The sequence below is a fragment of the Notolepis coatsorum genome, assembly GCF_963971535.1.
Source record: "Notolepis coatsorum genome assembly, chromosome: 1".
Lineage (NCBI taxonomy): Eukaryota > Metazoa > Chordata > Actinopteri > Aulopiformes > Paralepididae > Notolepis > Notolepis coatsorum.
Window position 1 is genome coordinate 133,774,669 of NC_140165.1, and position 22,896 is coordinate 133,797,564.

General features: G+C 43.4%; 1 protein-coding gene across 3 annotated transcripts; it reads right to left on the reverse strand.

Moving 5' to 3' along the window:
• Nucleotides 1–8,005: 8,005 nt before the first annotated feature.
• Nucleotides 8,006–19,777, reverse strand: LOC311232209 (uncharacterized protein). Of its 3 annotated transcripts, XR_014619932.1 has the most exons (5): nt 19,609–19,777; nt 18,887–19,521; nt 8,428–9,545; nt 8,155–8,262; nt 8,006–8,084 (listed from the first exon to the last, which is right to left on the reverse strand). XR_014619932.1 is itself a non-coding variant. In XM_084318926.1 (3 exons), the coding sequence occupies exons 1-3, from the start codon at nt 19,635–19,637 to the stop codon at nt 8,539–8,541; spliced, it is 1,671 nt and encodes a 556-aa protein (XP_084175052.1). In that variant the 5' UTR covers nt 19,638–19,777; the 3' UTR covers nt 8,335–8,538. The 3 variants fall into 3 exon arrangements, 2 of the variants coding, with proteins under 2 accessions (XP_084175052.1, XP_084175053.1); XM_084318926.1 differs by lacking the exons at nt 8,006–8,084; nt 8,155–8,262 and having other exon boundaries at nt 8,335–9,545; XM_084318927.1 differs by lacking the exons at nt 8,006–8,084; nt 8,155–8,262 and having other exon boundaries at nt 8,335–9,545; nt 18,887–19,777.
• Between the last annotated feature and the right edge of the window lie 3,119 nt (nt 19,778–22,896).

Consider the following 22,896-nt stretch of genomic DNA (forward strand, 5'->3'; position numbering starts at 1 on the left):
GTTTGATTCATAGATTGATTGGTTTGATTGATTGATTACTTTGTTGGTCATTTGATTGATAGAATGTTTGATTGTTTTGTTGATAGTTTGATTGATTGATTACTTTGTTGGTCATTTGATTGATAGAATGTTTGATTGTTTTGTTGGTAATTTGCTTGATAGAATGTTTTATTGTTTTGTTGATAGTTTGATTCATAGATTGATTGGTTTGATTGATTGATTACTTTGTTGGTCATTTGATTGATAGAATGTTTGATTGTTTTGTTGATAGTTTGATTCATAGATTGATTTGTTTGATTGATTACTTTGTTGGTCATTTGCTTGATAGAATGTTTGATTGTTTTGTTGATAGTTTGATTCATAGATTGATTTGTTTGATTGATTACTTTGTTGGTCATTTGATTGATATGCCTGGCGCTAATGAACAAGTAAGTTTTATAACTACTGGTGTAGGTCCAGACAACATTATTATAAAATACAGAATACTTTACAATGCAAAAAACTTGAAACTTTGATGCCATGAACATTTTTATTGTAAAATATGTTCAATAAACTGGGTGACAAGTCATCAGTACCAACCATTGTTGCTGTGCATTATATGCTGGTAACATTCACAGTATAGGATTATGGTAATTTACCAAGACAATACCTTATAAAAAGTGAACACTGGAGGATAATCAACCATTGTTTCAGTGCATTTAGGAGTTTGTTGGTAACATTCACAGTATAGGATTATGGTAATTTACCAATACAATACCTTATAAAAAGTGAACACTGGAGGATAATCAACCATTGTTTCAGTGCATTTAGGAGTTTGTTGGTAACATTCACAGTATAGGATTATGGTAATTTACCAAGACAATACCTTATAAAAAGTGAACACTGTGATGATAACCAACCATTGTTTCAGTGCATTTAGGAGTTTGTTGGTAACATTCACAGTATAGGATTATGGTAATTTACCAAGACAATACCTTATAAAAAGTGAACACTGGAGGATAATCAACCATTGTTTCAGTGCATTTAGGAGTTTGTTGGTAACATTCACAGTATAGGATTATGGTAATTTACCAAGACAATACCTTATAAAAAGTGAACACTGGAGGATAATCAACCATTGTTTCAGTGCATTTAGGAGTTTGTTGGTAACATTCACAGTATAGGATTATGGTAATTTACCAATACAATACCTTATAAAAAGTGAACACTGGAGGATAATCAACCATTGTTTCAGTGCATTTAGGAGTTTGTTGGTAACATTCACAGTATAGGATTATGGTAATTTACCAAGACAATACCTTATAAAAAGTGAACACTGGCTGATGATAACCAACCATTGTGTCAGTGCATTTAGGAGTTTGTTGGTAACATTCACAGTATAGGATTATGGTAATTTACAAAGACAATACCTTATAAAAAGTGAACACTGGAGGATAACCAACCATTGTTTCAGTGCATTTAGGAGTTTGTTGGTAACATTCACAGTATAGGATTATGGTAATTTACCAAGACAATACCTTATAAAAAGTGAACACTGGAGGATAATCAACCATTGTTTCAGTGCATTTAGGAGTTTGTTGGTAACATTCACAGTATAGGATTATGGTAATTTACCAAGACAATACCTTATAAAAAGTGAACACTGGAGGATAATCAACCATTGTTTCAGTGCATTTAGGAGTTTGTTGGTAACATTCACAGTATAGGATTATGGTAATTTACCAAGACAATACCTTATAAAAAGTGAACACTGATGATAACCAACCATTGTTTCAGTGCATTTAGGAGTTTGTTGGTAACATTCACAGTATAGGATTATGGTAATTTACCAAGACAATACCTTATAAAAAGTGAACACTGTGATGATAACCAACCATTGTTTCAGTGCATTTAGGAGTTTGTTGGTAACATTCACAGTATAGGATTATGGTAATTTACCAAGACAATACCTTATAAAAAGTGAACACTGTGATGATAACCAACCATTGTTTCAGTGCATTTAGGAGTTTGTTGGTAACATTCACAGTATAGGATTATGGTAATTTACCAAGACAATACCTTATAAAAAGTGAACACTGGCTGATGATAACCAACCATTGTGTCAGTGCATTTAGGAGTTTGTTGGTAACATTCACAGTATAGGATTATGGTAATTTACAAAGACAATACCTTATAAAAAGTGAACACTGGAGGATAACCAACCATTGTTTCAGTGCATTTAGAAGTTTGCTGGTAACATTCACGTCACATGAACTACAGGGCATATCTTACTTGGTCTCTCGCATCGATGACTGCATTGTCCATTGATAAATGGATGAAGCGCCAGATGATCTGTGGACCAAAAAATATCCAATACATGCTTCCAAAGTATATAAATAATAGGCCAATGGACTGCATTAGAAAAGTGTGGTATGTTACCTACAGTATATACTTTTTTAAACTGGGTGACTGTCAGCAACCATTGGTTCTGTGCAAACGGTAAAAATGAGGGGGGAAAAAGATAAATAAAAAAAAACTATATACACACAATGCAAATTATGAATGGAGTCGATACAGCTAGATCGCTAACATAACGTCTCATCTGCAAGTGGTCCAAACATGCCTATGCAATATCGACAACCGTGGCCCAAATACATGTGTTCAACGCATTTGTCTTGTACAGAAAACAGTGCAACTACCCATACACTATACTATACTATACTATACTACAATATACTATACTATACTATACTACACTATACTATACTACACTCAGCTAGCTATACTATGTACCGGTACACATGGTTCTGTCTGTATCACACAATGATGGATTATTTAGAAGTAATCTGTACTTCTGTGTGCCGGATTATTTAGAAGTAGTCTGTACTTCTGTATGACAACTAATAAAGAAACTATTTAGAGAAATCCCTCTTTGTGTGGTACAGAGCGAAGCATTTGTCACGATGCAGGGGGACTTTGCACGATGTGCAAAAATATCTGGTCTCACTCCTGATGCCACGCCTACTGCAGACACGACATTTCCTACACGGTAGCTTTCTCTTCGGGGTGGCTTTGTATGCAACCATTACATGCTTCACAAAGCCACCCACTAATCTGCTCTGCGGGTCCCCCAGTGGGGCCCTAGGGTCGACACGCCCCACCTGCTCAGCCCCTGCCTCCTCCTCATCCCCACCCCCTGCCTCCTCCCCTGCCTCCTCCCCTGCCTCCGCCTCCGCCTCCATCTCCGCTGTCACCCCAGGAATCTTCTTCTCCTTACCGTCTGTGTAGGTCCGCGCCACAGCCCTGGTGAACCGGAAGAGGTTGGAGTAATGCCCTTGTGGGTGCTTTTTTTTGTACAAGACAAACGCGTTGAAGATACATATTTGGATCAGATACATCACAAACTTTTTGGTCCACTTTCCAGTCTTACGTGTAACCGGATAGTACGATATATTTTGATCCAGCTGATCGACGCCGTTCATGAATTTATTGTACTCCAGGATTGATGTTGGCTTGAGCATCTCCACCCTCAGCGCTTTGCCCTTCTTCTGCTTCTTCCACACCATCGCCTTTTCCATAGTGTCCTCGTGGAAGCTGCTGATGGTCTTCACGATTCTCTTATCGCGCCATGCCACGATCAGGACCTCCTTGTTGTTGACCGCAATGCGCTCCCCCACACCGATGTCACGTTTGGTAATGTTCTTGATGATGGCTGGCTCGCCCCGGTGCTTCCTGAGGGTACCACAGACGTCGGTCCTCAACTGTCGGAGCCTGGCTGACATACGTACCGAGTTGTAGAAGTTGTCCATGTAGAGCGTATAGCCGGCCCCAGACAGACGTCCAAGCAGACCGACGACCGTGTCCCCCAGGAGCGAGCCTTCCCGACAATATGGCTTAAATGAAAAGCAATATCCTGTGCGTGATTCGCACAGGAAGTAGGACTTGATGCCATAGCGGGTGGGCTTGTTGGGGTTGTAGACCCGGAAGGTCAGGCGGCCTCGCCATGCCATCACCCCCTCGTCAATGGCGAGCTCGCGTTCAGGCTGGTACAGCTCCTTGCACCTCGTGTTTACATGGTCGACTACAGGGCGTACTTTGCACAATTTGTCTCTAACCTCCAGGGAAGTATTGTCCGCAAAGTGGAGGAATCGCCAGATCAATTGGAACCTGTTGCGTGGCATGGTATCAGAGTAGTACGGTGTGTACATCATGTCGTCAGTGGTCCACATCTGGTCCACGCGAGGCTTCCGCAGGACACTGCTAAGGAAATGGAGTCCGAGGAACTTCTTCAGCTCCTTCAATGTGAGGGGCTTCCAAAGCAGTGCCCTGCTACTGGTTAGCGTGGGGTCCAGCCGGGCAATGGACTGCTCAGCGTAGAGGTTGGACTGGGCAACAATAGAGTTCAGAAAAGCATCTGTCAGGAACAGATCCATCCATTTCGCAGGCCGGTAAGATCTGAGTGCCTTGGCGTCCTGGAGCAACCCCGGTTGGGCTGTGAAGGGGATCCTTTGAGGCACCCAGCCCTCACGAGACCAGGCATTCTCCTCTTCCTGACGGATCGCAGCCCTGCTCTTCGCTCCTCCACGACCTGTCAATTATACAAATATACTATAACACCCCTACTGTAGACATTCATATGCCACGTAGTTACAAACTGTGTGAGTGAATGAGTGAGTGTGTGTGGGGTTCAGATGTCAGAGCTGGACGTGGTGTGGGGGTCAGAGGTCAGAGCTGGAAGTGGTGTGCAGAGTGAGGCCAACTTACCGCTCTTAGATGTGCGTTTCCGCCCTGCAACAGGTTCCGGCATGTCCAGACTAGCATCCAGTTCTAGAATCACATGATGTAATACATTACACTAGGGCAACGCATTGTCATTGTATTTACCACCATCACCACCAGACCAGGCCCTGCAGCAGCCAGTCACCACCAGGCCCAGGCCCTGCAGCAGCCAGTCACCACCAGGCCCAGGCCCTGCAGCAGCCAGTCACCACCAGGCCCAGGCTCTAGCAGCAGCCAGTCACCACCAGGCCCAGGCTCTAGCAGCAGCCAGCTACCACCAGGCCCAGGCTCTAGCAGCAGCCAGTCACCACCATGTACAATTACCTGCAGGAGTAGAATGTGATCCTATGTCGTTGCCAGTCTCAGCGTCACTATCTGCAGGGTCTGCGCCAGAATCTGAATTGGATTAAATTCATTCAGTAAGTAAGTCTCACAAAACACAATAGTAATACATTTACACATACATAAATGTAGTTAGTACATACCCAAGCATGTTGGTGTATTGGCCCCGGATTCGGTTTCGGAGTGTTCTGCTGTGTGAACACAAAATAAATCAGCGGCCATCAAAGCATGTACATGTGTGTGTGTTGTAATCAATGGAATTTTACATATGCTACACAACCATGCATTTAAATATAGGCCTCGCCATGTGTCCATGCCATTGTGTATGTGTGTGCTGTAATCAATGGAATTTGCATATAGAGGCCTCACCATGTACTGCGAAGTTCAAAGGTGTTGGAGAGGATGCATGTCTTTTGATCTTGTGTGTGTGTGTGTGTACACACACTGCACACACACACACACACATACACACACACATCAAATGGCATGGGGTGAGGCATCTACACACACACACACACACACATCCATGTAACTAAATGTAGTGGCCTGTACATGCCTACTATATCCTATATCATTCAACTATCGATTTGAACATGCACAAAACAATATTCACATTGCAACATACCAATTACCACGTCGACCACCACCACCACGTCGTATCATGCCCAGCATGCAACTATTATCACTTACATGATAGCTACACACTTCAAAGAGCCACTTCAAAGGGCGTGCACATGCACACACACACACACACACGCACACAAGACAACCTAACTGTAGCACATGGTAGCGTGGCCTGTACTGCATGCCTACTATATCCTATATCATTCAACTATCGATTTGAACATGCACAAAACAATATTCACATTGCAACATACCAATTACCACGTCGACCACCACCACCACGTCGTATCATGCCCAGCATGCAACTATTATCACTTACATGATAGCTACACACTTCAAAGAGCCACTTCAAAGGGCGTGCACATGCACACACACACACACACACGCACACAAGACAACCTAACTGTAGCACATGGTAGCGTGGCCTGTACTGCATGCCTACTATATCCTATATCATTCAACTATTGATTTGAACATGCACAAAACAATATTCACATTGCAACATACCAATTACCACGTCGACCACCACCACCACGTCGTATCATGCCCAGCATGCAACTATTATCACTTACATGATAGCTACACACTTCAAAGAGCCACTTCAAAGGGCGTGCACATGCACACACACACACACACACACACACGCACACAAGACAACCTAACTGTAGCACATGGTCGCGTGGCCTGTACTCTACATCCCTACTATATCCTATATCATTCAACTATCGATTTGAACATGCACAAAACAATATTCACATTGCATTAGTAAACATGACGTACCGTTGCCCCGTCGACCACCACCGTGTCCGACTCCCACGTCTGAATCGTGCGATGAATCAGACTCATACCTCCGACCCAAGCCGAGATCATCGTCAGATGATTCCGGAGCTAGAATATAATAAATGCATATCAGCGTTAGGTTTGGCAAACTAACGTTACATAGTCACAGAATAAGCGGTAGGTAAATCATCAAATACACGTTTCACACACACACAATCACATGCATATCGCCGGCGTTGGTTTGTCGAACTAACGTTACATAGACAGTCACAGTATGTAAATCATCAAATACACGTTTCACACACACACACAATCACATGCATATCGCCGTTGGTTTGTCGAACTAACGTTACATAGTCACAGTATGTAAATCATCAAATACACGTTTCACACACACACATATATATATATATATATATAAGACCGTGTAATTACCTGGTGGTTCCCAATCGGCGCTCCCATCAGATTCGTGGGCGGTCGAATCGCTGTCCCCTGACTCGCATGAAGAAGCTATGACCACAGCGGCAGCCTTCCTCTTCCTCGAACTGCGTCGGGTAGAGCCGCTCCCGGTCCCGGGGAGAGACGCGTTACTGGGCCCAGCAACGGTCTCACGGCTCTCTCCGATCGGAGCTACCAAAGACGTTGGTGCTGTTGGTGCTGCTGCTGCTTGAACAACCGCGGGTCCAAACGCCAGCTTCGTCTGAACAAAGCGACCCGCCGCCGGATTGTCCCCTCGCTTTCCTACACTACGTCTCTTCATACTGATCTAAATGAAACTACTAACTGATCAAACTACTATTACTACTACTGAAATATACTACCTAGACTACACACTAATCCCTCGAATAGTACTACTACTTAGCACGACTAAGTACTTTCTAAAGCACAGCTGAAACCTTACAATTAGTCTGATACTACCACTATACTGTATAACACTATAAATATAGACTATAGGCTGATCTCAATTCAAATCTCTCTCTCAATCTCTCTCTCTCTCTCTCTATCGCTCTATCTATCTCTCTCTCTCTCTCTCCTCCAAAACCTCGTAGATTCTGGGATCGCGCTAACGTTTTATACCTGTGGTTACATTGGCCAGGTATGCTGGCCAATCAAATGCCAGATTCATTGTGGGGTACAATATTCCCCCTATTGTGATAGTGTTAGAAAATAGGGGGACACTGCCACCTAGTGAAATTTGAGAGGAAATGCAGTTTCCGGTTAAAATTTTCTTCCAAAAGCTCGGCGGTGAAGTTCAGACGGGGAAAATCGAAAAAAGATGTAAACAGATCAAAGACGCTGTACAGCGTCCTCGGCACCTTGAGCATGGCCGGGAAAGACGCTGTAAAGCGTTTCCCGGCACCCAAAGTGTTAACAATTGTATGTATTGAGCTGTACTGTACTGTACCCATTCTGCAATCTGTTAATAAAGTTTTCAATCAATCAATCAATAACCTATCTGGAGTTGGTGTGTGCAGGCATTTTGTCAGTCATACCCGTTATTAGATCTTTGGTCATGCTCCACCTCCAGGCTCTGCTAATGTTGGTATTCCTCAGTCATTCCCACTCCAGCATCAAGTCGGCTAACAAACAGAACGTTAGTAAGAGTGGTGACTAATGAAACAATGAATTATTTAATATTTTCTCCTCTACCTCTGTTTCATATCTGCCACCAGCCTGTCTGAGGCAAGAAGTCCCACGCTAACAGAGGGTGCAGGCGAAGGGGGTCTTCTGTTCTGAGATCATCCCTGGTCGTCTTGGCTTGGTGTGAGTAAGGGATAATGAGGTACTTAATTAAACAGACAGAAGCTGAATAGTACTCAATGAGACCTTTTATTTATCTAAACCGAAGTGGCAAAATGTAAAATAGACATTCAACAGCCTATGGGAAAAACAACACGTTTGATTGCTTAAATGTCCAATCACCTCGATACGCTTTTTAGGGCTTGTCAATTCACTCTTGAACGCTTAACAAGTCACTGAAAAGTCAAACAATGCTGATAGGTATTCCCACAAGTGTACCACCGGACAGCAACCTCATCTCAGCAGTGTCTTGTAGCGTTGACTTTTCCTAAACAAGCTCCAGGCCATGCTTTCTTCCCTTAGCTCTGAATTACTTTTCTTTATTTTCACAGAATCAATTGGCTTATTTTTACAGTAGCTCTGTCTGTGTTTTTTTAGGCTCCCTCTGTATTTGCACACCTTGCCACAGTCGGGGCAGGGGAAGGGAGCCACCCCTGTGTGGAGTAACATGTGTTCATTGAGGCTGAAGCGGTGTCGGAACACCTTGGGACACAGGGTGCACGAGTACGGTTTCTCTCCAGTGTGCCGGCGAAGGTGACTTATGTGGGAACTTTGAAACATGAATCTCTTTTTGCAGTACTGGCACTTAAAGGGTTTCTCTCCGGTGTGAACCAGGGCATGTCTTTTCAGCACCCCTGCCTCTTTGAAGTAGTTGCCACATTTGATGCAGAGATAGGGGCGGACCCCTGTGTGACTGCGCATGTGGATGGACAGTCCGCCACGGGCCCGGTAGGTCTTGGGGCACAGCTTGCATTTGAAGCTGCGAATGTTGGTGTGAGTTACCTCGTGGCACCTCAGTCCAGTACTGTGTCTGAAACACTTGCCACATTGTTTACACGGGTAAGGTTTTTCCCCAGAGTGTATTCGCCTGTGAGAGGTGTAGTTTCCTCTGGCGGCAAATCTCTTCCCACACTCACAGATGTATGGCTTCTCTCCAGTGTGCACACGCATGTGAACCCTGAGGTAAGCCAAACCAGTAAAAGTGGATCCACACTCTTTGCAGGAATAAGGACGCTCCCCAGTGTGATTTCGCATATGCACCTTAAGTGGTCCACTTTGTCTGAATCTTTTGTCACATTTGGTACAGTGAAATGGCTTCTCCTTGGTGTGGGTGCGCATATGGGTGATCACGTTGCCACTGTGACGGAAGCCTTTACCACATTCTGGGCAGGAAAAAGGCAACTCCCCAGTATGGATGAGTTTATGGCTCTTTAAGTGGGTGGAGCGTCTGAAGCCTTTACCTGTGGGACAAGAGAACAAATATCATTAGAGACATTTAGCCAAATATTGTATTGATATTTGAGTATAACGGCAAGACTACAGTAAGCTGATAGACCACTGCACTTCCGCCTTACATTGAGCTCATGGAGGAGAGCGGGGGGAGAAAATTAATGAATGTGGATGAGCTGGAGACATGATCCAATAGACTTTTATATGCCTGAGTCTCCTGAACACGGAGCGACCAATCCCAAATCGATCGACACTTTCTCGGCCGAGCTATAGTCGCTTTTTCGCACCTACCCCCGAACTAGGCATGCGCAGATTGATTAACCCAGACTCTGTGGGCAATCTGCGCATGCGTGGTTCGGGAGTAGGTGCGGGAAAGTGACTATAGCTCGGCCGATAAAGTGCCAATCCGACTTGGAATTGGTTGCGCCGTGTTCAGGAGACTCAGGCGTATAAAAGTCGATTAGCTCATGTCTCCCGCCCCCCCACAGCCGTAGCTACAACGACTTAAATGTCAAGGCTCTCATCCACATTCATTTTCTCCTCCCGCTCTCTCCCATGATTTCAGAATACCGGAAGTGTTGTGGTGGTCTATTGCAAACTATTAACTATTAGCCTGCAGGACTAAAGTCTAAAACTACAAACTTAATATAGAATAGAAGGCATCGCTCACTGGTCAATGCACCACTGGACAGTGGACACTCACCTCACCATTAACCCCCTTCACAGCTGGAAGCATTATACTAGGCCATGCTATTAACACTGTGCACAGTACTAAATGTGCAGTCAGGGCTATACATATTTGGACATCAACACAATTTTCATAATTCTGGCTCTGTACACCACCACAATGGGTTTGCAATGAAACAATCAAGATGTGCTTTAAGTGCAGATTTTCAGCTTAAATTTGAGGATATTTACATCAAAATCAGCTGAATGGTGTAGAAATTACAATAATTTATATGCATGTCCCCTTTTTAAATGGACCAAAAGTAATTGGACAATTGGCTGCTCTGCTGTTCATTTATAAGGAGCAGATAAAAGGTCTAGAGTTAATTTCAAGTGTGGTATTTGCATTTGGAATCTGTTGCCATCAACTCTCAATATAAGGCCCAAAGAGCCGTCACTATCAGTGAAGCAAGCCATCATAGGCTGAAAAATTCAAACTAAATCATTAGATAGAAAAAACATTAGGTGTGGGCCCAAATACACTGTTTGGTACATTCAAGAAAGATAGCACTGGTGGGCTCATAACACCAAAAGACCAAAGGAAGTGCAGTGAATTATTTGGTGCAAATTGGCCAGATTATGACGCTATAACAACAAGGGGGGGTAGAAAAAAATCTTATTGGGGACTGAAACACGGATATGCTGCGTAAAGCAGCACCCGTCTTCAAGGCCTTCAGTAGATTTTCTGATCTGCACGGTTTCAGCCAGCTAATCACCCAACCCACAAGGGTATGTGATTCGACACAAACCACCATTGACCTCATTTTGACCTCTGACAAGTCCATGATCTCCAATAAAGGGGTGATAGCATGCGGGTTAAGTGATCATTATATGATTTTCTGTACCCGCAAAAAGCTAAAACAGAAGGCTGGCTGTCACAAAACAGTCACATCTAGAGACCTCAAAACTTACTCTAGAGAGGCCTTTAACCTAGAACTGGGGAGCTTGGACTGGTCAGATGAACTCAGTGGTACACAGGTTGAAGAAACATGGCTTGGATTCAAAACCAAATTCACAGCAATACTGAACAACATGGCACCCATAAGAACCACCAGGGTTAAAAATCGTGCTGAGCCATGGATGCACACTGAAATACTGGCCGCTATGAAAAAAGAGACAAAAAATGCTCTGAACTTCATAAAAGTCAGACAAAGCTTTCCAAAAGCTCAAACAGTGAACTCCAAGCCCACGTGGTTGAACTAAAAATTCAAAGAAACAGACTAAGAAATGACGTAAACACCACGATCAAAACCGCAAAAAGAAATTTCATCAACGACAAAACTGAGAAACAAAAACAAACCCCGCAAACTTTGGAAATTACTCAATAATCAACTAGGCTGCAGTAAAAAACTTAAAACCAGATTCTCAAACATGAACATAAAGACGGACAACACGCTCATCACAGACAAGCTGGATGTAGCCAATTACTTAAACATCTTCTTCACAAACATAGCCACAACACTGGTAAACAAAGATACCCTCCCACTCAGGGCATTATGGGGTAGAACCAGGGAGCGAAATTAACTTTTTGACTCACCGGCCAGTGGCGGGTAGATGGGAAGAATCTACCCGCCAAGCAGATTTCTTACCTGCCAACTTTTTTTTGATAAAAAAAAATTATTATTATTATTAACACTTTGGTTGCCATGGGTTAAATTCATGATATACCATAGGTTGCCGGCTCTATTTGTCTATGGAGAAATACCCCTTCTTTGCATGGCTATAACTTTTTAAATTCTATTGCTACATTGCCATTATTAGGGCCCATTCAAAGTCCTATATGTATTGTTCATTGTGTAGCAACGTTAAACTTTTTCATTCACATATTCATAGTAAAGTATGGTCTAATGTATAAGTATGTTTTCATCTCTTTCTGCAGCTTTCTCCAGAACGTGATCTATAGCCCCAAATACATTATATTGATGATGCAATACAGTTTTATGGCAATCAGCGCGATATAAAAAATTCCAACTAGACGTACTTCTAGAAGTTACTACACGTCATCTGATGTTGACCGGATGGGCTAGGGGGCGTTTATAATTCCGTGGGCAGCGTTATACCAATCATCTAATGTGGGTCAAATGTTGATAATAGCAGTTAGTATCGAAGACGGTAACGTTACACGCTAAAACTCACCCCAGTCTCCGCGCGCCGTTGGGCGATCATCGTAGAGTAGAAATTTTATCATTATGGGATGTAGATTTACCCGGTCCATCTCCAGCTTGTATAATGGTATATACGTCCAAATCATGTTGTTTATCGAGTTATTGGCAATCGATCGCTGTGTATTGTGACGAGCTAGAATGCCGGGACCTATAGCGAGTGCCCGGAAGTAATACGGCCGTCCAGCACAACCTCTATGCCACTTCCTGTTAAGCGATTGCGCCGATCGGCCACCAGATGGCGCTCCTGAACCGCCAGAGAGCTCAGTGGGTCCTCCTGGTGGATCTCAGGCCAGCGGAGGGGACATATGAATCCGATCGCAGATTTTTGAAATATTGATATAAGGACGCTGTAAAGCGTCCTCCGGCAACTTGAGCATGGCCGGGAATGCCGCTTTTAAGCGTTTCCTGGCAGCCAAAGTGTTAAATAATAATTATAATTATAAATAAATTATTTAATAAAATATATATATTATATAATCATACTTGTAGTTGTATTATCTGCAAGACATCGCCACCTCGCTGTCTGTGTGTATACTCGAGTGGCCTCCAGCTCCAGCAAGGATTCTCCGGCGCTACAGCTGGACCCTAAACTCTTACATTCAGCATGAAAGGATTCTCCTGCGCTGCACCTGGACCCTAGTCAGCAGCCCGCATGCTGATGCGATGTAACTGGACACTTGCTGCAGTTGTTGATGTCGGGAGCTATGAGTAGCTAGCCAGCTGGATAACGTTACACAATGCCTCATGTATTAAACTAAAAGTGAATAGTTGACTGGGTCATTTTGTAACAGTAGCCAACATCAGCTCACGGAGGTCTCTCTGACTAGACTAACGTCAGTCACGGTGACTGTGTGTTTACATGCAGCATACAGAAACAGGTGGGGAGTATAGGAGCAGCAGCAGCAGCAGCAGCAGCAGTGGGCTCGCTGTGCTCAGACAGCGAGTGAGAACTCCGCTCAGAATTGGATCATGATTTTCGGTTTTCACATGACCATTTGATTGGTCGCCACACGGCGGGCAGACCTCGAGGCGCCAAACGTATAAACTGAGCGCAAATGGCGGGTGGCGCTCTCTAGTTTCGCCCCCTGGGTAGAACACATAGTAGCATACTACAAAAACCTAGGGGTCCACAAAGACGACTTCAAACTTGAAATGGTAACAACCGATGAGGTACTCAAAAAAATTGAGCGCCCTCCAACCTAACAAGGCCACTGGCCATGACAACATCCCCTCAAAATTCCTCAGAGACGCAGCAGCCGCCATCACCCCAGTCATCACACACATAATAAACCTCTCTATAAAACAGGGACACGTCCCCAAGGACTTCAAAATTGCGAGTGACCCCTCTGCACAAAAAGGGCAGCAAATTAGACCCAGGCAACTACCGCCCTGTTTCTATTCTTACCTCCATCTCGAAAGTCATGGAGAAAATAGTCTACGAACAGGTCGAAAAGTACCTGGCGGAAAAAAATCTAATCTACGAATTCCAATCTGGCTTCAGAACGTCCCACTCCACTGACACATGCCTCCTCTATTTGAACGACCACATCAAACAAGAGGTGGACGCGGGCAAATACTGCGGCATGGTCATGCTGGACCTACAAAAGGCCTTCGACACAGATGGTAGAGGTAAACGGTACTCTATCCCCCCCCCCTCACAGTGAGCTGTGGCGTTCCACAAGGAAGCATACTAGGACCGCTACTCTTCCTAATTTATGCAAATGACATGTCGTCAGCCTGTGACTGCAACTTGTTCCTGTTTGCGGACGACTCAGCCCTGCTGGTCTCTGACAAGAACAAGTTGCAGGTTGAAAAAACCCTCAGCTCGGAACTAGGCAAAATCTGCATATGGCTCGCTGATAAACTATCATTACACATGGGCAAAACAGAGTCCATTCTCTTCGGTTCAAATAACAAACTCAGCAAGACCGACGGCTTCTCAGTTACAGTGGGTGACAATATTGTCACAAGGAAAGACGAAATTACCTACCTGGGTTCCATCCTAGAGGCAAATCTTTCCTGTGACAAAATGGCATCCAATGTAATAAAAAAAGTCAACCAACGAACTCGATTCTTGTACCGGATCTCCTCTCTGGTAAACAAGAATACCCTGAAGACTCTGGCAGGAGCACTCATTCAAGGGTACTACGACTATGCGTGCACCTCTTGGTACCAAAGCACCTCAAAGGCACTTAAAACAAAATTACAAACATCACAAAACAAACTGGTCAGACTACTACTTGACCTGAACCCCAGAACCCACCTCACCCCTGCCCACTTTGACAACCTAGGATGGCTTAGAGTAGACGACAGAGTACAGCAACTTGCAATGGGCCTGGTCTACAAGATACACTATACGACTAAGGTACCCATGTACATGTCAAAATACTTCCCAAAGGTCAGTGAATACCACAACCACTACACCAGAGGAAGCTCAACAAATCATGTTAAACCCAGATTCGGCTCAAACAAGGGACTAAACACGTTTAGCAATTATGCCACATCAATGTGGAACGCCCTACCCAAAGCTGTAAAGGAATGTGAATCCCTACCCACATTCAAAACCGGTCTTAAAGAGCACCTACGGGAGGCTGCAATTCGAAACTGGCCACCGTAAATGCCCAAAACCCCCACCACCTCCTAATAGACAGTCTCCTCCCCACCGCATGTATATTCCCTGCCCGCCGTATGTATATTTCTCTCCCACCCACCCACCCCCTCCTAATGTACTACAGTCCCCTCCCCATCATATGTATATACTCTGTCAGGATCTAGGGGTAACAGTACTGTATATTTGAATACCGTTTATGTCACAAATGTATCAGTACTAAATACCTATATGTCCCTATGCCATAAATGTCATGTATGTTGTGTATGTCATAAATGTCTATATGAATTGAAAATGGGGGACCCTGATGGAAACAAGACACACGTCTTTCTCGGGTCTGCATCCCCTTAACAATTGTGTGTATTGAGCCGTACTGTATTGTACCCATGGCCGTAGCCAGCTATGAGGTCACCGAGGTCCGGACCTCGGTAACTATTAAAAAAAAATATATATATATATATATTTTTTTTTTATATAAAAGAAATTATATATATATATTTTTTTTTTTTTTTGTCAACGATCGGCCCACTACTAGGCTGAGACATCGGCCCATTGGTACTGACTGACACTGGGCTGGCCCAATCACATCTCTTACTAAGCACCCCCCCCTGCCAGTCGTGCAGGTATATGACTGAGAGGGGGGCTGGTACATGACTGAGATGGGGCTGTGGTACATGACTGAGAGGGGCTGGTACATGACTGAGAGGGGCTGGTACATGACTGACAGGGGGCTGTGGTACATGACTGAGAGGGGGCTGTGGTATATGACTGAGAGGGGGCTGTGGTACATGACTGAGAGGGGGCTGTGGTACATGACTGAGATGGGGCTGGCTGGTACATGACTGAGAGGGGGCTGGTACATGACTGAGAGAGGGCTGGTACATGACTGAGAGGGGGCTGGTATACATGACTGAGAGGGGGGCTGGTATACATGACTGAGAGGGGGCTGTGGTACATGACTGAGATGGGGCTATGGTACAGGGGAGGAAACTAACTTTTTGGCTTACCAGCCAACTGGCGAGTATCTGATTTTTTTTACCAGACAAACAGATTTTTTACCAGACAAAAAAAATCGCTAATTGTGATAATTACTTCTTTGTATGTCAAGCCGCGTCAATGTTGTGTATGCATCTGGGTAGGCACACTGTGCCTTTAAGACAGCACGGTGGTCTTACGACAGTGCTGTGAAAGTACCGTCAAGTGTTGTGGTAACGTCAGTTGGGTTGGTGTGCTGTTGACGACGTTGTGCACATAGATATCTATGGTTGTGCACACAGTGCACTGGTTGAGCTAGCCCCTTTCGTGACTGCGATGTGCAAGCCAGGGGCTTTTGAGCATGAAATAAAATGTCTAACCTTACGTCGTAGTCCGGTGCTTTTTCGGAAACATTATAGTCATAACAGATACACCTAGCTGGCTGCTTTGAGCACACGGGGCTAACGTTAGCTAGCAAGCAGCTATATAACGCTAACTAGAAGCTAACCACTGTATACAGTTCTAGTAGACAACATTACACCTCTGATTTAAATGTGTCCTTAGTAACTTATACTCGATGGTTGTACTAGGGTTGGATGCAGTTCCCCGTTGGTCAGTCTGTCTGTTTTCCATATTCTGCTGTGTTTAACGTTATCTGTTTGCGAGTGCTCCTGATGGCTAGCCTAGTAGTACCGCGGGACTTTTATTATTATATGTCCGCGGGTTGGCCAGTACTGCGCAAACGTTTATTAAACATTATATGTCCGCGGGTGGTCTTGTGCAGTGCTCTCGTGGCACTGTCTGTCAACTAAAGCGAACACTCAGAAGACGCGCACCGTTTGCCAGTCCAGTGATTGCAGAATGTTTTATTTTTTTGTATACTCGCCAGAGTGGCGAGTGGTCTTCATGAATCACTCGCCAAACGTAAAAAATACTCGCATTTGGCGAGTAAAGTGGCCTAATTTCCTCCCCTGCTATGGTACATGACTGAGATGGGGCTGTGGTACATGACTGAGAGGAGGCTGGTACATGACTGAGAGGGGGCTGGTACATGACTGAGAGGGGGCTGGTACATGACTGAGAGGGGGCTGGTACATGACTGAGAGGGGGCTGGTACATGACTCAGATGGGGCTGTGGTACATGACTGAGAGGGGGCTGGTAGATGACAGAGGGGGCTGGTATACATGACTGAGAGAGGGCTGGTACATGACTGAGAGGGGCTGGCTGGTACATGACTGAGAGGGGCTGGTACATGACTGAGAGGGGGCTGGTACCATGTATTGTGCATCATTGTAGGTCAAACCATTAAAAAGTTAATTTCCACGGCAGCCATTTTGGATTTTGGTCTCTCACAAATTTCCCCCGCCTTTTTAAAAAATCCATTGAGAAACGAAGTGCCACAGATGACCCAACTACTAGGTCCATATCGTATCATCATAATATTATTTTTTAAATCATTAGGATAAGGGTTCCCTTGATAAAGATGCATGAAAAGGCTGTATAATATACAACACCAGTAGCTCAACTGCAAAAACTGCTTTTTTATTTGATTAGATTTATTTGGAAATTAAAAACGCATCATAAAAACAAATGATCTTGACCAATTTGTATTCCTGAGGATATCACCTAAAAGCATTAATTAACAAGCATTAACACTTATTTCCAAGGTGGTCCTCGATGGAAGACATAAAAACACAGCACATTATAGCCTACTCAACTGCAAATTTTTCCTCAACTGCAAAAATGTATGCCTACTTATGCATTAGCCTACAGGGAAAAACACATTCACAACAGGCAGCAAAGTTTGTTTTCAGCCAAGTATGGTAATAAGGTAACTATTAGGATATGGTATGGATTACTTACTCTTAATAACTTATTACTATCTGTGGTAGCTCTAGTCTCCACCTACACAAATTGTTTTTGTGCTGTCCATTGATAATGCACCTTCACGTGGTAGGCACATTAACTGTAGGTCAAACTCCCCAAACAAACACACCATTGATTTAATTGCCATATAAGATGAATATAAAACAAGAAGGTGATCTATTAACTGTGTAAACCTTATGCAATATTCATCATTGATATTTGAATACTTGAAATCTGTATGAACTGAGTAGTTAGTATCAAATGAAATAAGATGGAACTGCTCCATGCATTCATTGAATAAACAACTATTTTCTCATTACCAGTATGGTATTGTTTAAATTGTACAGCTTTTTGCACATCTTTGTCAGGGGATTCCAACAATTCTGGACCTGAATGTACCAGTTAATTGTAATCATCTCTCTCCTTATGTCTAGTCAAGCCAGGTTGTGGAGGAGAGAGACAGGGATGAACAGGCTATAGACTACGTTGCCCATCCTGAGCCTGCTATGATGCAGGTGTTTTTACATCACCACCCAAAACAAGATTCAGCCAAGAGCGAGTGAGTACACTGGTGGCACTTACTACCCAGCTTTGTAATGGGTTGGGGGGGGGGGAATAGTACAGTAGGTACGCATATTTAAGGGGACCGTAAGGATGATGTACTGGTGGGTGGTGTCCGACCGATTATAGTGGGCCGGTCTGGGCCAAAAAAATAAATGGACCTCCCTAATTTCTAAACCCTGGCTACGGCCCTGATTGTACCCATTCTGCAATCTGTTAAATAAAGTTCTCATTCATTCATCCAACAACAACAACAAACTTTTAGCATAATTCGAGAACCGTTCCGTCTGATCAACTTTACACTTGGTGGGTGTATTGCTGAGGACCAAATGCCAATGAACGGACACGCGTTCTGAATGGACACTGCTAGTATGGTAAATTCAACAAATGCAATCAATTAGTTAACAGGGGGGGTGTTGTGATGTTTGATTATTTGATTGTTTGACTTACCACATTCGGAGCAGCGGAATGGTCTCCTGTTCTCGTGAATCATCACGTGTCTAACTAGATCGGCCTTACTCCTATGACGGACAGGGCATTCCTTGCATTTAAATGGCTTCTCTGTGTCGCCATGTATCAACATGTGCATCTTGAGGCTGCCGGTCTGCGTGAAGCGCTTGGAACAGATGTCACAGGGGAACGGCCTCTCCCCGCTGTGGACTCGCATGTGGATCCTGAGGGAGGTCACACTGCGGAAACCTTTGCCACATTCTTTACATCTCGATGGCCTCAGGTTGCCGTGGGCTTCTCGGTTGTGCTTTTTCAAAGCCGATACGGTTTCCATAATGTCTCCACATACTGGACAAGGACAAGGGAAGCAATCAGGGGCCCGCGTTTTAGGTGGGTTCTTTCCTTTAATTAAATATTTTTTCTCATTCTGTAACTTCGTACGCATTCCACTGGCTGTTGTTTGTTTACATGTGCTCGTGTTTGTCCGATGCTTCAAGGGGCCATGTTTGCTCCTCTGTGGGGCCTGTAGTTTGGCCATCATCCTCCTCGCACATCTTACAAAGTCCACAAGAACAATGGACAGCTCCCGCACGGTTCCGCTGCCATCCTGCTCCATTGTGAGGCGGAGCCTACTGCTAGTTGGTACAAAAACAATGTTTCAGTCGAACGGTGCAGACGGGCATCTGTGATTTCCTTGTGTATATAAGGAAATATCAACTCACTTGTTGTAGGCTACTAGACGTTTGACCATAACAAACACACAATAAAGAGAGAAGGAATGTGTATGTGTAGCAATAGCGAATAACTCATTCAGATATATCGTATATTATTTACTCGCCTCGTTATAATTCCTACTTAGACGCCAGACATCCTCCTGAACCCACCTCCAGTCATCGGAACAGAGCCAGAGAGACCGCTGTAGTTCCGCGTCACGTGGAGCTCGTGAGGGGACGCGCGCGGCGTAACCTCTCAACAATCTGCGCATGCGCCGGTACTGATCGACAAGTTGGGATTCTTCTTCTTCTTCTTCTTCTTCTTCTTCTTCTTCTTCTTCTTCTTCTTCTTCTTCTTCTTCTTCTTCTTCTTCTTCTTCTTCTTCTTCTTCTTCTTCTTCTTCTTCTTCTTCTTCTTCTTCTTCTTCTATTTTCGATGAGCATTGCCGCCATCTACTGATAAGGAGTGTGGATCTGGATGTTCTAAATCCTATAAAATAAACCTGTTGTTCTCAAAAAATAAAATAAACTCTCCATACAAACTTCTCCAGAATTTCTTTGCAATATGTCAACTATTTTAAGTGATATCTTTTCCCTCTGCAAATTCCTAATAAGAACTGTTCTTTGCCTTTGATATAATGTACACTGTTCTACAACATGGTCTACCGTTTCTTGACTAACACTGCACTCACATTGTCCATTAATATGCTTTTTTAACTTTACTAACGTACTGTTCAACCCTGTATGTCCCAACCTCATTCTTGTAAACACGTCCTCTTCTTGCTTGTTTCTACTAGTAGCCCGCCCCTACTCCAACCCACCCTTTTTGCACCCCATAAAACCATCTCCCTAACCTCTCATTATCCCACATGACTTTCCATTTTTCCTTAACCTTTAGTTTGACTATACTTTGGATTTCAGCCTTACTACTCTGTATATTCATTGTAACTCTAGGAAGTTCACAAGCTTTTTTGGCCAACTTGTCCGCCAACTCATTCCCTCAAACTCCTATATGGGCCGGAACCCACAAAAAGGCAACCATGATACCTGAGCGCCGAAGTCTGTCTACCATCTGCACTATTTCCAGCACAATGTCCAGCCTTGACTGGGACACAACATCTTGTATACTTATCAATGAAGACATTGAGTCTGACGCAATTAAAACCTCACTCTTAGGCCTATTCTCCTATCCATGATAACGCTATCATTATAGCTACTAGTTCTGCCGTATATACTGCTATACTGTCACTCAATCTCTCTTTTTTTGAAATTCTAAGATTTGGGATTGTAAATGCCGCACCCACTCTGCTTGACTCCATCTGTATAAGCCACCAGTCTTTCTCCATATTTTATCCTGATATGACTCTCCACCATATGACTGCTCATTTCCTCTCTCTCCTTTAACTCCAATAGGTCTATATCAACAACAGGGGTACCCATCAACCACAGAGGAACTGCTGGGAAACAGACTGTTGGACACACACTAATTTCCAGAATGCCCATCTCTCTAGCTTTTGATTCTATAATCCACCCAAAACTTTCTAGCTGCGCCTTCTCTTTTTCCTGGCACTGCACTAGTACATTTTTGCTAATATGATCATCCTTATGACCTCTAAGATTGGCCCAATACACTAGTGCCAACTGATCTCTTCTAATATGCAGGGGCATTTCTCCCATCTCCACTTGGAGTGCTGCAACTGGCGTAGTTTTCATAGCCCCACAACACAATCTCAACGCTTTACTTAGTCTGGATTACATCCAATTTATTTAAATGAGTTTTTTCTGCAGACCTAATACAACCATAATCTATTAGTGATCTGATGAGGCTAATATAGATAGTTCTCATCGCATTTCTACTAGCTCCCCAATCCAGCCCTCTCAAACATCTCATCACATTCAGTACTTTTTTGCATTTGTCTACCATCTTACTTATATGTAAAGACCATGTTAGTCTTTTATCAAACCACACACCAAGATATTTAAACTGCTCTACCCTTTCCAAGATTTTATCAGCAATTGATATATTTAGCTCTTGGGGAATACTTCTCTTTGAGAAAGATATTGTTTATGTTTTGTCAATTGACAATCTAAAACCCCACTCTAGCGACCACCTTTTTACTTCATTTACTGCTTCTTGCATTTGACGTACTATATAGTTGAGATTCCTCCCCCTTTTCCATATAGCCCCATCATCTGCAAACAGTGCTACTTTAATGGATCCTTCCAAGTTCTTAAAAACATCATTAATCATTATTGCAAATATCACTGGACTAATAATACTTCCTTGTGGAGTTCCATTCTCTACTATATATTCCTTACTAAACACACCATTAATTCTTACCACTATATTCCTATCAGAAAGAAAATTATTTATCCATTTAAGCATTCTACCTTTGATTCCCATTTGATGAAGCTTAATAATAAGGCCCTGTCTCCAAACCATATCATAGGCCTTTTCAATATAAAAAAACACAGCAATAACTGACTCCTTATTTACCTGTGCTTTCCTAATGGCGTCTTCAAGAGCAACAGCAGGGCCCATCGTCCCTCTCCATTTCCTAAATCCACTTTGGTAACTATACAATAATCCTCTCGTTTCCAGCCAGTATACCAGTCTGTCATTAATCATTCTTTCCATCAGCTTCCCCATTTGAGATGTTAATGCTATGGGCCTATAATTACTAGGGTCTTTTGCGTCCTTACCAGGCTTTCTAATTGGAATGATGACTGACTGCTTCCACACTTCAGGAATCTCCCCTTCAGACCATACTTTATTAAACAACCTCAGTACCACTTCTTTGGATATATCACTCAATTTCTCCAACATAGAGTAACAAATACTGTCTCTACCTGGCGTTGTTTTCCCTACTTTCCTTAGAGCTCTATTCATGCACTGTAAATGCTGTATTTAATACCCTATCCTCTCCATCTTCACCAAATTCTACATTTCCTCCAAACCTATCCACTGTTAACTCTCTCCCTTCCCTTTCTTCTTGCGTTAAATTATCAGAACTATACACTTTGACTAGTGCCTTTGCTATTGCTTCTGCTTTTTCCACGCTATTAGTAATAACTCTTTGTTCTACTACCAGAGTAGGGTATTCAAGCTCCCTCCCAACCCCTCTCATCTTTTTAATCATACCCCACACCCTCTGGATTGTGTAGCCCTTCCTAAAGAATCACAAAACTTCTTCCAGTACTCCTTCTTCACTTTATTAATTATTTTCCTCACTATTGCCATCGCTCTTTTATATTCTATTAATTTTCCAAAGTTATGGGTCCTCTTTAGCTCTCTAA

Coding starts and splice junctions, on each gene's coding strand:
- LOC311232209 (XM_084318926.1), bottom strand. CDS start 19,637: ATGGTCAAACGTCTAGTAGCCTACAACAA. Junction 19,522..19,608: donor CGTCTAGTAGCCTACAACAA/GTGAGTTGATAT, acceptor TGTACCAACTAG/CAGTAGGCTCCGCCTCACAA. Junction 9,546..18,886: donor ATTCCGCTGCTCCGAATGTG/GTAAGTCAAACA, acceptor CTTGTCCCACAG/GTAAAGGCTTCAGACGCTCC.